The sequence below is a fragment of the Schistocerca americana genome, chromosome 9, assembly GCF_021461395.2.
Source record: "Schistocerca americana isolate TAMUIC-IGC-003095 chromosome 9, iqSchAmer2.1, whole genome shotgun sequence".
Taxonomy (NCBI): Eukaryota; Metazoa; Arthropoda; class Insecta; order Orthoptera; family Acrididae; genus Schistocerca; species Schistocerca americana.
In genome coordinates this window covers 122,734,613-122,748,362 of record NC_060127.1, presented here as the reverse complement: position 1 = coordinate 122,748,362, position 13,750 = coordinate 122,734,613, and the positions used below count along the sequence as shown (strand labels likewise).

At 45.8% G+C, this 13,750-nt stretch overlaps 1 protein-coding gene across 1 annotated transcript in view; it reads left to right on the top strand.

The window, feature by feature from the left end:
• Positions 1-13,044, top strand: part of LOC124551224 (CARD- and ANK-domain containing inflammasome adapter protein-like) — a 66,527-nt gene extending 53,483 nt beyond the window's left edge. The window contains exon 5 of the mRNA XM_047126216.1: positions 12,393-13,044. Coding sequence (XP_046982172.1) covers positions 12,393-12,972 — 580 coding nt within the window. The 3' untranslated portion in view covers positions 12,973-13,044. The remainder of the gene's footprint in view (positions 1-12,392) is intronic.
• Positions 13,045-13,750: the final 706 nt, after the last annotated feature.

Sequence of the window (13,750 nt, the reverse complement as noted above, 5' to 3'; positions counted from 1 at the left end):
TGAATTTACTTTCAAAATCTTTTCTTAAAGAATTTACTTTATTTACTAGCGATTCATCAAGACCATTAACACATTTAATCACACTAGGTGAGTGTGGAAGTAGTAACTGATGAAAATGAAATTACCTTTAACAAATGGGAATTTTATTCAGAGAAGCCTTTTCAAAAACAGATTTAAAATTTATAAGCAGAAAAGGACCCTCGAAATATCAAGTTACAATTTTATTAAGAGGCAGAAAGAGTAATATTGACAGTATGAGCCTTCGGGCTGAGAATCTTACCGCTCCCTTTCAACACGGCCGTAGTCACGACCGCTCACAACAACCTCTGAAAGACTACACTGGTGCAAATCTGCAACACACCAGATTACTTTAAACTAAAAATTTTAACAACTCACATAAACACATTAACTATGCACCCCGTAAGAGGGATGGAAATGGTACAAATAAATTATTTTCCACCGCAAGTGCAATTTGTTTTTAAAAGGACTCTGACGGTGGAAGGGTGGCAACTTTATAAAAATGACTATTTAAATAAAAGCCATGAAATTCAGACTTACATAAAATGTGTAACATGCTCTACATTACACATATGCCGCCTCGCAAGATGATAGGCAAGATAAAATCATATTTCAGGAATTCGGCCTTTAAACCTTAATTCTATAAATTCGTTAACAGCCAGTCATGAGAGAGGCAGCTATTAACGAACGGCAGACCGACCGACAGACAGACAGACACTAACTGCCTAACAAATTCGGACGAGAGACAGACGAACAAGCTAAGAACGGGAGGCTGACCAAGAAAACAAGTAGAATTTAACAAGTAAATGAAACAACATATCACGGATCACTTAACTTCTAATAAACTGCGATATCTGCGAAGACCAGGCGCAGCACCCCAAAACGTTCTCCCGAACCGTCCGCTACCAGCCGCTTCAACGGACGCAGGAAGGCGCGTCGATCTCCCGTCTCATGGCGTCGCAGCTCGCCCCAGCCAGTCCGATGTCGTGGGTTGACTCCTGTTGCTCTCGTGTCGGCCGCGGAGCCACTATCCCTCGCTATACGGCGCGGTCCACCGGACTGACGTGGCGACCTCACATGCGCCGACGCTCAAGACGGACAAGTCATCTTGTGTCTCAGTACGCGACCGACCAACCGATCGATCCAACCGCCAATGACCATTGCCTGAACAAACTCGAGCAGACTGGCAGGCTAACACATACTAGCACTCCGGACGACAGACAGACACTGACTGCCCCACACTGACCCGGCTGACCAACTGACCAGACTCACCAAGACTGACAGACTGACTCACTGCCGAGCTCATAGCGCCCCTTAAATGCACGTGAATAGGCAACCTTTCCCCTTTCTCACCATAAGGAGACACCAAAGCTGCGACTGCCACAGCGCCTCCACCGTCAGAAACGGAGGGCGACTGCGTCACATTACGCGCTGCGGCGCGCTCTTCAAAACAGCAAATCTTACCACTCCTCAGTTTTTGTTTCCGCAGATGCTGAAGCATTCCTCACAAGTGATACTGAAGTGTCTTGTGGGAAACGACCTACATGACCAAAAGATGCTTCCATTTCTTCCTCTGATGTAGGAAGGCTTATTACTCACTCTGGGGGCTTCAGAAGAAAGCATACGATGGTAAACTGGTACATCAGCTGCTCCTTTAGCCATCTCCTGGTTGAAAAAGCGGCTAACATGCATCGGTATACTGACAAAAAATAAACGCAAGATGCCACAACAATTTTTGCCTAAGAATGCTAGGGATTTTCATTCCCATCTGTTTGGTTTCCGGAATGATATAATATCAGTTCCCGATTACCGAAAAAAAGAAGGCTGTTTTATTGTTTTTAGCTGTGATGTGCGTACTGTAAGACCTTCGGTACACACACCATCAGATTATTTGACTTGTCGCTCTAACGAAGTAGGCGAGTGTCAGCAATATGTCTCGTGGTCTTATTGTGGCATGTTTATCTTCTGCCGTTAGGTCAGACGATAGAAATGCCACTTGCACGCTTAGAGTAGCAGATTGACGGTGACCAACTTTAAACAGAACTTGATTAATTTTCACACACATTTATTAAAATAATAACTATCATAAACCTTATTTAACTTGATTCTGGATGCTATTTACAATTGACAATCTGAAGTTCCTTTGGTCTTGGTACATTAATCTTATTCTCACATGTCTCTGATACTTGACAAAGTGTCTAATCATTTATCTTGATGGCTATGTACAGGAATATGATAATCTTATTAGGCGCAGACTGAAACTTGACTACAGACAAATGCAGACTAATGCAGACTGACTAATCGGAGGTCTGTACACTCGTTATAATAACTCGCGCTTTCAGGTATCACTGCACGAGTGTGATCCGTGAGGAGAAAATGTTCTACGTTAGCAGCAATCTCATTGGCTGCGAGACATATTAATACGCGGATCGGTGGAAGCAGAATTTGGTCCGTGTCTAAGACAGCGCCATCTCGTAGTGCGGAGACGGATGAGCGCTGCGCCTGCGCTGTTGTGCCTAGCGGGCTGCGCTCTAGTGGGGAAGTTGTGTACGTGCTGACTACGCGGAACTATGTACACAACATTAGCTTTGCAAGATTCTGAAACTTTTGACGAAGCTACAGATTAACCAGGGATAGTTTTCAGTTACATTGTTACAGCTGTAATGGACACAGCAGGAATCAATAATCAAATGATTTTTCATGCGAAAGAGGTAAATCCAAGAAAGAAGAGAAGGATTTTCCCTCATGAACCTTCAGCTAGTGCAAAGAGCTAAGATTCTTTCACTTCGTACTGACGCACCAATGTTCCTCAAGAAATGGAAAGAACCGTGGATTGAAAGAGGAGAGTGCCACCGAGAAAAGAGGGCGGAGTGTGTCACCATCAGGTGGCACTCATGCCGCAGCTTTGATTGCAAAAGGAACGTGAAAACAATGCATACGTGTGGGAAGCATCAAGGAGTTCTCGAAAATGCGCAAGAAAATTAGTGGTAACAGTGCAATCAAAATAAAATGTGACTACTCATACTGCTTCAATATAGAGACTCTATGTGGTTTTGTATTGCAATGACAGAGTGGCGTTGTGTAGTGTCTGCTGAAGAAAAGCGTTGGGGAAGATTGACTGCGACAACACAGAGACACAATGAAAGTTAATTTTTTATTGTTGAATCAAACAGCGATTCAGCTCACGTAACGTAAGTTTAATTTACCGTTGTATATGGGAACGAAGTTTTTCGCGACGGGACTTATATGTAAAGCATTCTCGGTATTCTTGCCACGTTAGTTCTGGATAAAATCTCGAGCTCTCGACGATTACTTCCATCTTCATCGTCAGGAGCTGACTGTCTTCACGGCTGCTTTTTTTTTCCTTTATTGAATTTCGATTCCCCCCGAAGGGGGCGGGCTGGCAGCAGGTTATTACGTTGCTCAGCAGCCTACAGACATTTTAAGACGTAAGAAGTAGATAAGAAACAATAAAAGCAGGTGATAAAACGGTGACTTAAATTGTAAAACGGCGGAAAATTGGGGAAAGTTAAAACATAAAGGAAAGAGTTGACAAAGCTAATAAAATACACAGTAAGCAGACAGGTAACACAGTAGACAGACAATTAAAAAAACATGGCGACAGTCTGGTTTCTGTTCGCAAGAGATATAAAAATCACACCCAGCGACAGTATGATGTCCGTTCGCAACACTTCGGACAAGACACACAACACTGAACACTCACTGTAAACACTGCACTAAAATGTCGACACAAAGATGACACACTGTAGCCAAGGGCAGATTGGGGGGGGGGGGAGGCTACCTGGACAGATAGGGGGGGAAGGAGGGAGGAGCGGAAAAACGAAAGGGGGGGAACCAAAGGAGGGAGATGCATGTCTGCCTTCGTTGAAGGCTTTTACCCAACGTGCCACTGTTCTGTACCGCAATGCCGATTCCCCGCACGCCTCTTGAAGACCTCGATGACACTGTCGTGCTGTACGAACTCTGGCACTTTCAATCTTGATCCAACTCAGTGCGCACGTCGGTGACGTGGGACGGGCGAGTGCATTTACTCGGAGGTAAGGTAGGTATGTCAACAACGTGTGCTATCAGCGACAATAGTAGATTCCATTGCATAGTGTATCCACAGCAGTGTTGGCAGTGTGTTCCAGCCTACGTATTAAGCTGCAGGTGCAACGTTTATGAGCGGTTTGCACTGGCGTCATTTAATTTGAGTGCACCTTCACTGGTTTCATCGCGAAAGACTTATTCGTCTGTTTTCAACGTATTAAAATCAGTTCAGTAACATTACTGCTTGTGTAAGGTACCGCTTCTCGGCACTTCCCACCACAACTGAATGATATCTTAGTGTTAGATACATGTTGATACCTATAATTATGACAGCAACGACTGTATAATATTCTACAGTAACGTAGAGAGGAAAAAGTGAGCCATACTTTATAAATGAAAAAAAATTGTTCCCAGAGTATCATCAATTTTTTATGTCGTGTTCTTGGTACTTTTTCTGATTAAATCCTAAGATACACCCATCTCGTGTTAGTGTTCCTACATACATTAAACGAAAAATAGCAGAGCCACCTGGAATATGTACACTCATGTTCAGAGAAAACAGAACATCTTGAGCGACTACAAGTAGGACGTTCATATTCACAGGATATGTACGTTACTATGTTCTGCAGACACGATTAGCATTTGAACCATGTCGGCCAGCAGGTTCAAGGCCAACATCGATATCGCGTCGCAACACCACCTACCGGTAAGGTATGCCTGCCGCTCTCGTTGTCGCTGTAAAATAAACGTAAGGGATCAGTGTAACATGATCAGACGTGGAGGACGCCTCGCAGACGTATGAGCGATCCGTACCGTCAAATCAGTGAGTTCGAAAGAGGGCGCATTATTGGTGTGAGAGAATGTGATGCATCAATGCGGGAAATTTCTGTTCGTGTGGCAATGCACGACAGACCTGCACCCTTCTCGGCTCCACATCAACAGTGGAAAAGTGTAACAAATCGTACACTACCAGAGGTGACCGTCACCGTTTATTACAGCATGAGTTACGTGCGCGTCGTCCACTTTTCTGCCTGTCTTTGACGAATGTGCAGAAAGGTTCTAGACGTGAATGATGCATGGACCGACGTCGCTGGCGACAAGAATGGCATCCGATAGTGTTTTCTGACGAATCTAGTTTCTGTTTGTCTGAAAGTAATGGCCGCATTTCGGTTCGCTCCAGAGAGGGGGAGCGGCATCACAGTGACTGCATTGGCACGAGACTTTCACGGCCGACTCGAGGCCTTATGGTGTGGGGGTGCTGTTGGGTACAGCCATAAATCACAGTTTGTGTGTGTCCAGCACACTGTGACTGTAATGCCACTTCCTCGGACGAGAAATAAAAAATCAAAAATTAGCTCCCAATACCCCAAAGATTTCCCCCCAAGTCCCAAATTCCCAGAAAAGTGAATAAGCGAACGAAGTTCCATTTATCACTATGATTAGGACAATAACAAGTAATTAAATCAGGAATCAAAGACTTGACAATTTAGCAATCTACGAAAGAAAGATTAAATTTCAGTAAAATTAAAATCAAAATCATAATAAATCGCAGAATTAGCATAAATTAACATTCGCAAAGTAGAACCAACGATCCCAAAGAATGCTCCGTGTGAGTGCTCTTTGGGAATCGTGAGTAATGACTAAGTATAATTCAATGCATTGTCAGTACGTTACGATTGTTAGCCGAAGCAGGTCATGTATCTGAATGCTCGTACACGTAGGCGCGCTTAGAATGTTTTTGAAATTGAATAATTGCGATCTATTATGACGCAGTAATACGATCTTCTGACTTCAAATATCACGACATTAGAATTCGAACGGAGGACTTTTATCCACTACAATAAAGTGAACTTTTAACTAGATAATTGAACTAAACATTACTTAGACAGTGATTTAGGTAACGAACACTGATAGACAATTTTCATTCATAATAGCCAGTGGTTTATGGAACTTCAATGATAGGTCCGAAGCATACAATTTAAATCCCCCCAACACCTGGGAAAGTTTTCTTCTCAAGGCTCGGTTAGAAAGTGACTGATATTGTGCAATAAAACATCCTCTCGTGCCAAGTCGTGCATTTGTGATTTAAAATTCTATCAAATTCTTGACAAGAAACTCCCGAGTAATAATTACGCGCGGCGATAATATTTGACTGTAGCACTCGGCACTTGTGTAGAATCTTTGACTCAAATAACAAGCCCACTGTTACGATTTCTTAGATACTTGAAATTACGACCAGCTTGTAGGGAATTTGTTGTGGATGTGACTGCATTGGTTTTATCATTAATATTTCGTCATTAATCAGTTAAACATCGATTACGAACGATTAATTACTATTATTGGTGAAGTAAATATCTCACGCACGTCGACATTTCGTTTGTGTACCGTCGTCATCGTAACTTGATAACGATCTCAACACTGTACCGACATTCGGGAGGACGACGGTTCAATCCCGTCTCCAGCCATCCTGATTTAGGTTTTCCGTGATTTCCCTAAATCGTTTCAGGCAAATGCCGGGATGGTTCCTTTGAAAGGGCACGGCCGATTTCCTTCCCCATCCTTCCCTAACCCGAGCTTGCGCTCCGTCTCTAATGACCTCGTTGTCGACGGGACGTTAAACACCGCTAACCTAACCTAACTGTACCGACTGTAGCCGAGTTTTAGCCGAGTTCAAGTACAAATCAAACCAAATCATCAAGAAGAAGAGCCGTTATATGACCTTCGTGAATGACATTCTGCGACCCGTAGCTGTACTCTTTGTACACACTGCCCCAGACACCATTTTCCGTCGAGATAACGCACGACCACATTTTGCTGCATGAACGTGTGCCTTCTTGGTGCCGCAGGATGTCAGCCTTTTGCTCTGACCCGCCATATCAGCAGTCTTGTCGCCTATCGAAAACGTGTGGGATGTGGTGAAGCGACGGGCGCACCGCCCCATCACCCAGTGTCGACCACCATAGATGAACTTTGGAACCAGGTGAATGAAGCGTGGATGGCTATACCACAGGACGCCATTCGCGCCTTATATGCCTCGATGCCATCACGCATGGGACAAGTTATCAGGGCCCATGGCGGACCCTGTGGCTACCAGGCAGCAGGACATGTGCTGAACTGAGGCGACTGAAATGCTAATCATTTCGGCAGTACATACTAGTGTACATGTCCTATGAATATCACATCTCTAATCAATGCGGGAAATTTCTGTTCGTGTAGCATTGCAGGACTGACCTGCATCCTTCTCGGCTCCGCATCGACAGTGGAAAAGTGTAACAAATCGTACATTACCAGAGGTGACAGGCGTTCGCGTCTTACAGTTTTTAAAGCAATAGACAACATTTCTATTACTACCAAGGATTTCGTAGGCGCCCAAGTCATCCTGCATGGTCCATCGCTGTTTTGCGGTGGAGTTTTGAACTTCACTCTCGCTAACAAGGATACGAATGAACACGGTAACGGCTGGGTCACCGTTGCTCTCTTTTCTGCGCACGAGGGTACAAGCATACTGGTCATTACAATGTAATATTTTGGATTGAATCATTGTTACTAATGAAGTTGATATCCATGTGGTATCTGCGAAAATTTTTACAGAAAGTGCTAAGTAACCTTACAATCTAAGAATTTTCATTTTTATACGATACATACACTACTGGCCATTAAAATTGCTACACCACGAAGATGACGTGCTACAGACGCGAAATTTCACCGATAGGAAGAAGATGCTGTGATATGCAAATGATTAGCTTTTCAGAGCATTCACACAAGGCTGGCGCCAGTAGCGACACCTACAACGTGCTGACATGAGGAAAGTTTCCAACCGATTTCTCATACACAAACAGCAGTTGGCCGCCATTGCCTGGTGACACGTTGTTGTGACGCCTCGTGTAAGGAGGAGAAATGCGAACCATCACGTTTCCGACTTTGATAAAGGTCGGATTGTAGCCTATCGCCATTGCTGTTTATCGTATCGCAACATTGCTGCTCGCTTTGGTCGAGATCCAATGACTGTTAGTAGAATATGGAATCGGTGGGTTCAGGAGGCTGATACGGAACGCCGTACTGGGTCCCAACGGCCTCGTGTCACTAGCAGTCGACAGGCATCTTATCCGCATGGCTATAACGGATCGTGCAGCCACGTCTCGATCCCTGAGTCAACAGATAGGGACGTTTGCAAGACAACAACCAACTGCACGAATAGTTCGACGACGTTTGCAGCAGCATGGACTATCAGCTCGGAGATCATGGCTGCGGTTACCCTTGACGCTGCATCACAGACAGGAGCGCCTGCGATGGTCTACTCAACGACGAATCTGGGTGCACGAATGGCAAAACGTAATTTTTTCAGACGAATCCAAGTTCTGTTTACAGCATCACGATGGTCGCATCCGTCTTTGGCGACATAGCCGTGAACGCACATTGGAAGCGTGTATTCGTCATCGCCATACTGGCGTATCACCCGGCGTCATGGTATGGGGTGCCATTGGTTACACGTCTCGGTCGCCTCTTCTTCGGATTGACGGCAGTTTGAACAGTGGACGTTGCATTTCAGATGTGTTACGACCCGTGGCTTTACCCTGCGAAATGCTACATTTCAGCAGGATAATGCACGACCGCATGTTGCAGGTCCTGTACGGGCCTTTCTGGATACAGAAAATGTTCGACTGCTGCCCTGTTGACGGCACTTTGAACAGTGGACGTTGCATTTCAGATGTGTTACGACCCGTGGCTCTACCCTGCGAAATGGTACATTTCAGCAGGATGATGCACGACCGCATGTTGCAGATCCTGTACGGGCCTTTCTGGATACAGAAAATGTTCGACTGGTGCCCTGGCCAGCACATTCTCCACATCTCTCACCAATTGAAAATGTCTGGTCAATGGTGGCCGAGCAACTGGCTCGTCACAATAAGCCAGTCACTACTCTTGATGAACTGTGGTATCGTGTTGAAGCTGCATGGGCAGCTGTACCTGTACACACCATCCAAGCTGTGTTTGACTCAATGCCCAGGCGTATCAAGGCTTTTTTTACGGCCAGAGGGGGTTGTTCTGGTTACTGAATGGAATCATCGGACAGGAACTCAAACCCGGATTTCCCGTTGTATCGGGAGCGGTCGCTGCACCATTTGGCACGACTCAGGGCCAGCCCCAAACCCACATATGTCGTCAACCTCGCGTCTACGACCTGTACTCGTACATCCGTTATTTACATTCCCGCACGGGCCACACGCTGTACAATAAAGTCGCTAACCCGGTATCGGCGGATAAATATGATACTGCAGTGCGCGTGTTACTCTGATTACGAGCAAAGTTCCTTTGGAAATGTTTGCAGGTCTGGAGGAATGTCGGCGTTCTGGCTTTGATCTCTGTCAGTGCTCTGTGTGTTTTAAAGCTATGGGGCACCATTACTAGTATTCCGTGTTAGACTGTGGGTCAGTGTTGACAGCAATTCACATCAGCGGCAGGCAGAGGTGCATGGTCTCTACCTTTTAAAGCACTGTGCAACCTTTCGTCGTTGGCCTCTGTAGAGGCATCCTGAATTTACATTTTTTTCTTCGTCTGTGAATAGGAAAGATGAAGAATCGAGAAACGAACAGCTGTGAGAACACTAAGATCCATTTTAAGTATATGCAGTGTACTATTTTCACTTGAAACAGCGGCATCAGCACTTACATTTGGGCATTATATTTTATACCAGTAAAAAGTGACCATTTGATTGGTTGACAGAGCGTGGGTTTCTCATGTGCAACACTTCACTCGGCAGAGTAACAAAATAAATTTGCTGTTAACTTCATTCACTTATAAAGAATTTGTTACATTTTACATCTGAGGAAAAGCAACACTCAGCTGTTACGGTCGTTGTACAGGGGGCTTCACATACTGATGACATGACGTCCATCTTTTCTCAGTATCTACAGCGGCGTGAGAGATCTCCGAGGTGTTCAGGAAGCTCAGATTCACTTCGAGCAAATTTTCATATCGTAAATTAGACAAATGCATGGAATGTGCATTTACTCTTATGACCTACATGTTTTGCTGTTACCTTGAGAGGCATTTCCATCACAAGAATTAAGGCTGCAAGTCTGTCTGTGTGTGTGTCCTATTATTGTGCAGACGCTTTTATCTGTGCAAAGTGCATGCGTGCATTCGCCAACATGTGTGTTTGCGGAGGGATAGTAGAGACGAGTTAGTATTGTTGCTAAATGTGAATCCTTTTGGCTAAATGGTTTCTTGTATCCCTGATGATGGTGTGTTAAGATATTTGCGAATAAAGGAGCTGAATTTTTTTCTACCACGACAGAATAGTTTTTGTAAAAACCTGGAAATGTGATAAGCTTCGTCACATTTCCAAGTGTCAGAAAGGATTGCTACAGGCAGTATTGACTGCGTGCTCTTTCACTGGGGCCAACGACTGCTTAACAGTGACATCCAGAGGGCAAAGGAACATAGTGGCAGCAATCAGTATGACAAAAGTGGGACAACTGAATTAGATGGAATGTAGGACTTTTCAGCGTAGAGTGGATGAAGATTTTGTGAGGGAGATACATTTGTACCTTAATATACAGAGGCAGTCCCAGTGCTCTGCATCACTGAAGGGAGAGAATTGTAGATTCGACGTTTGTCACTGCAGATGTGTTGGTTGATTGGTTGATTCGGGGGAGGGTACTAAACAGCGAGGTCATCAATCTCTACGGATTAGGGAAGGATGGGGTAGGAAGTCGGCCATGCCCTTTCGAAGGCACTGTCCGTGCATTTTCCTTAAGCTACTTAGGGAAATCACGGAAGACCTAAATCAGAATGGCCGGGTCAGTGTTTGAACCGCCGTCCTCCCAAATGCGAGTGAAGCGTGCTAACCTCTGCGACACCTAGCTTTTGCACTACTGGCCATTATAATTGCTACACCAAGAAGAAATGCAGATGATAAACGGGTATTGATTGGACAAATATATTATACTAGAACTGACATGTGATTACATTTTCACGAAATTTGCGTTCATAGACCCTGAGAAATCAGTACCCAGAACAACCACCTCTGGCCGTAATAACGGCCTTGATATGCCTGGGCATTGAGTCAAACAGAGCTTGGATGGTGTGTACAGGTACAGCTGCCCATGCAGCTTCAACACGATACCACAGTTCATCAAGAGTAGTGACTGGTGTATTGTGACAAGCGAACATTGACCAGACGTTTTCAGATGGTGAGAGATGTGGAGAATGTGCTGGCCAGGGCAGCAGTCGAACATTTTCTGTATCCAGAAAGGCCCGTACAGGACCTGCAACATGCGGTCGTGCATTATCCTGCTGAAATGTAGGGTTTCGCAGGGATCGAATTAAGGGTAGACCCACGGGTCGTAACACATCTGAAATGTAACGTCCACTGTTCAAAATGCCGTTAATGCGAACAAGACGTGACCGAGACGTGTAAACAATGGCACCCCATATCATCACGCCGGGTGATAAGCCAGTATAGCTATGACGAATACACGCTTCCAATGAGCGTTCAACGCGATGTCGCCAAACACGGATGCGACCATCGTGATGCTGTAAACAAAATTTGGATTCATCCGAAAAAATTACGTTTTGCCATTCGCGCATCCAGGTTCGTCGTCGAGTACACCATCGCAGGCGCTCCTGTCTGTGATGCAACGTCAAGGGTAACCGCAGCCACGGTCTCCGAGCTGATAGTCCGTGCTGCTGCAAACGTCGTCGAACTGTTCGTGCAGATGGTTATTGTCTTGCAAACGTCCCTATCTGTTGACTCAGGGATCGAGATGTGGCTGCACGATCCTTTACCGCCATGCGGATAAGATGGCTGTCATCTCGAGTGCTAGTGATACGAGGCCGTTGGGATCCAGCACGGCATTCCGTATTACCCTCTTGAACCCACCGATTCCATATTCTGCTAACAGACATTGGATCTGGACCAACGCGAGCAGCAATGTCGCGATACGATAAACCGCAATCGCGATATGCTACAATCCGACCTTTATCAAAGTCGGAAACGTGATGGTACGCATTTCTCCTCCTTACACGAGGCATCACAACAACGTGTCACCAGGAAATGGCGGTCAACTGTTGTTTGTGTATGAGAAATCGGTTGGAAACTTCCTTCACGTTGTAGGTGTCGCCACCGGTGCCAACCTTGTGTAAATGCTCTGAAAAGCTAATCATTTGTATATCACAGCTGCTTCTTCCTGTCGGTTAAATTTCGCGTCTGTAGCACGTCATCTTCGTGGTGTAGCACTTTTAATGGCCAATAGTGTAGATGTGATTCCGTGATCAGATGTGTGTATGGCAACGTGTGAGAATGTCTTTGTTTGGTGCAGGAGACTTTCGGGAAGAGAGAAGGGCAGGAGGCTGCTGGAAGCAGCTCAGCAGTCACGAATGTCAGAAATGCGAGCCGTGCTGGCTGCAGGTGCGGACGTGGGGGCGACGGACAGCGACGGTTGGACCGCCCTGCACTGGGTGGCAAGAAACGGACAGGTGGAGATGGCCAAGTGTCTACTGGCTGCAGGGGCAGACGTCGAGGCCAGGGGGCAGTGGAAATGGACCGCCCTGTTCTGGGCAGCACGACAGGGGCAGGTGGAGGTGGCGAAGGCTTTGCTTTCCGCAGGGGCTGACCTGGAGGCGAGGGACATCTGGCAGAACACGCCCCTGTTCCTGGCTGCAATGACTGGACACACGGCTGCCGTGCGCTTTCTGGTGGCGTCCTGTGCCGACCCCAACGCCACGGAGGAGAATGCGACGACTCCGCTGCACTGGGCAGCGTACAATGGGCACGCAGATGCAGCAGCTGCACTGTTGGAGGCAGGCGCCGACAAGGGGGCCAGGAATAGATTTGGACGCACCCCTCAGGATGAGGCCAGGAAATGGAACGACCGGCAGCTGATAAACATGCTTAGCTGAATCCAGCACTCCAGAAAAATGTCTGTTGTGTATAAACAGCTGCGTTTTTTTAAAATAAATTATACAAAAATATTAACCTGTTCTCAATATTTGCACCCACATTTACATAGTACATGTGTGTAACAAGATGGCAACAAAAGGGACGTAGGAGATTTCTATTTCTTGGTTCTAAAAGGGCCAATGTGAAGAATCTTAGTTTGTTTCTGAATATTTTCTGTCAATTTTAGACAACTATTAACAGTATGAAACTTCCTGGCAGATTAAAACTGTGTGCCCAACCGAGACTCGAACTCGGTACCTTTGCCTTTCGCGGGCAAGTGCTCCACCATCTGAGCTACCGACCGGGCGTGAGTCTTGCTTCGGTAGCTCAGATGGTAGAGCAGTTGCCCGCGAAAGGCAAAGGTCCCGAGTTCGAGTCTCGGTCGGGCACACAGTTTAATCTGCCAGGAAGTTTCATATCAGCGCACACTCCGCTGCAGAGTGAAAATCTGATTCTATTAACAGTATATTTGGGGCTGGTTCAAAAATGGTTCAAATGGCTCTGAGCACTCTGCGACTTAACTTCTGAGGTCATCAGTCGGCTAGAACTTAGAACTAATTAAACCTAACTAACGTAAGGACATCACACACATCCATGCCCGAGGCAGGATTCGAACCTGCGACCGTAGCGGTCGCTCGGCTCCAGACTGCAGCGCCTAGAACCGCACGGCCACTACGGCCATCTATTTCTTACCATCATTATAGTAAATCATCTTAAGTAAAGCTTATTTTTAAATAA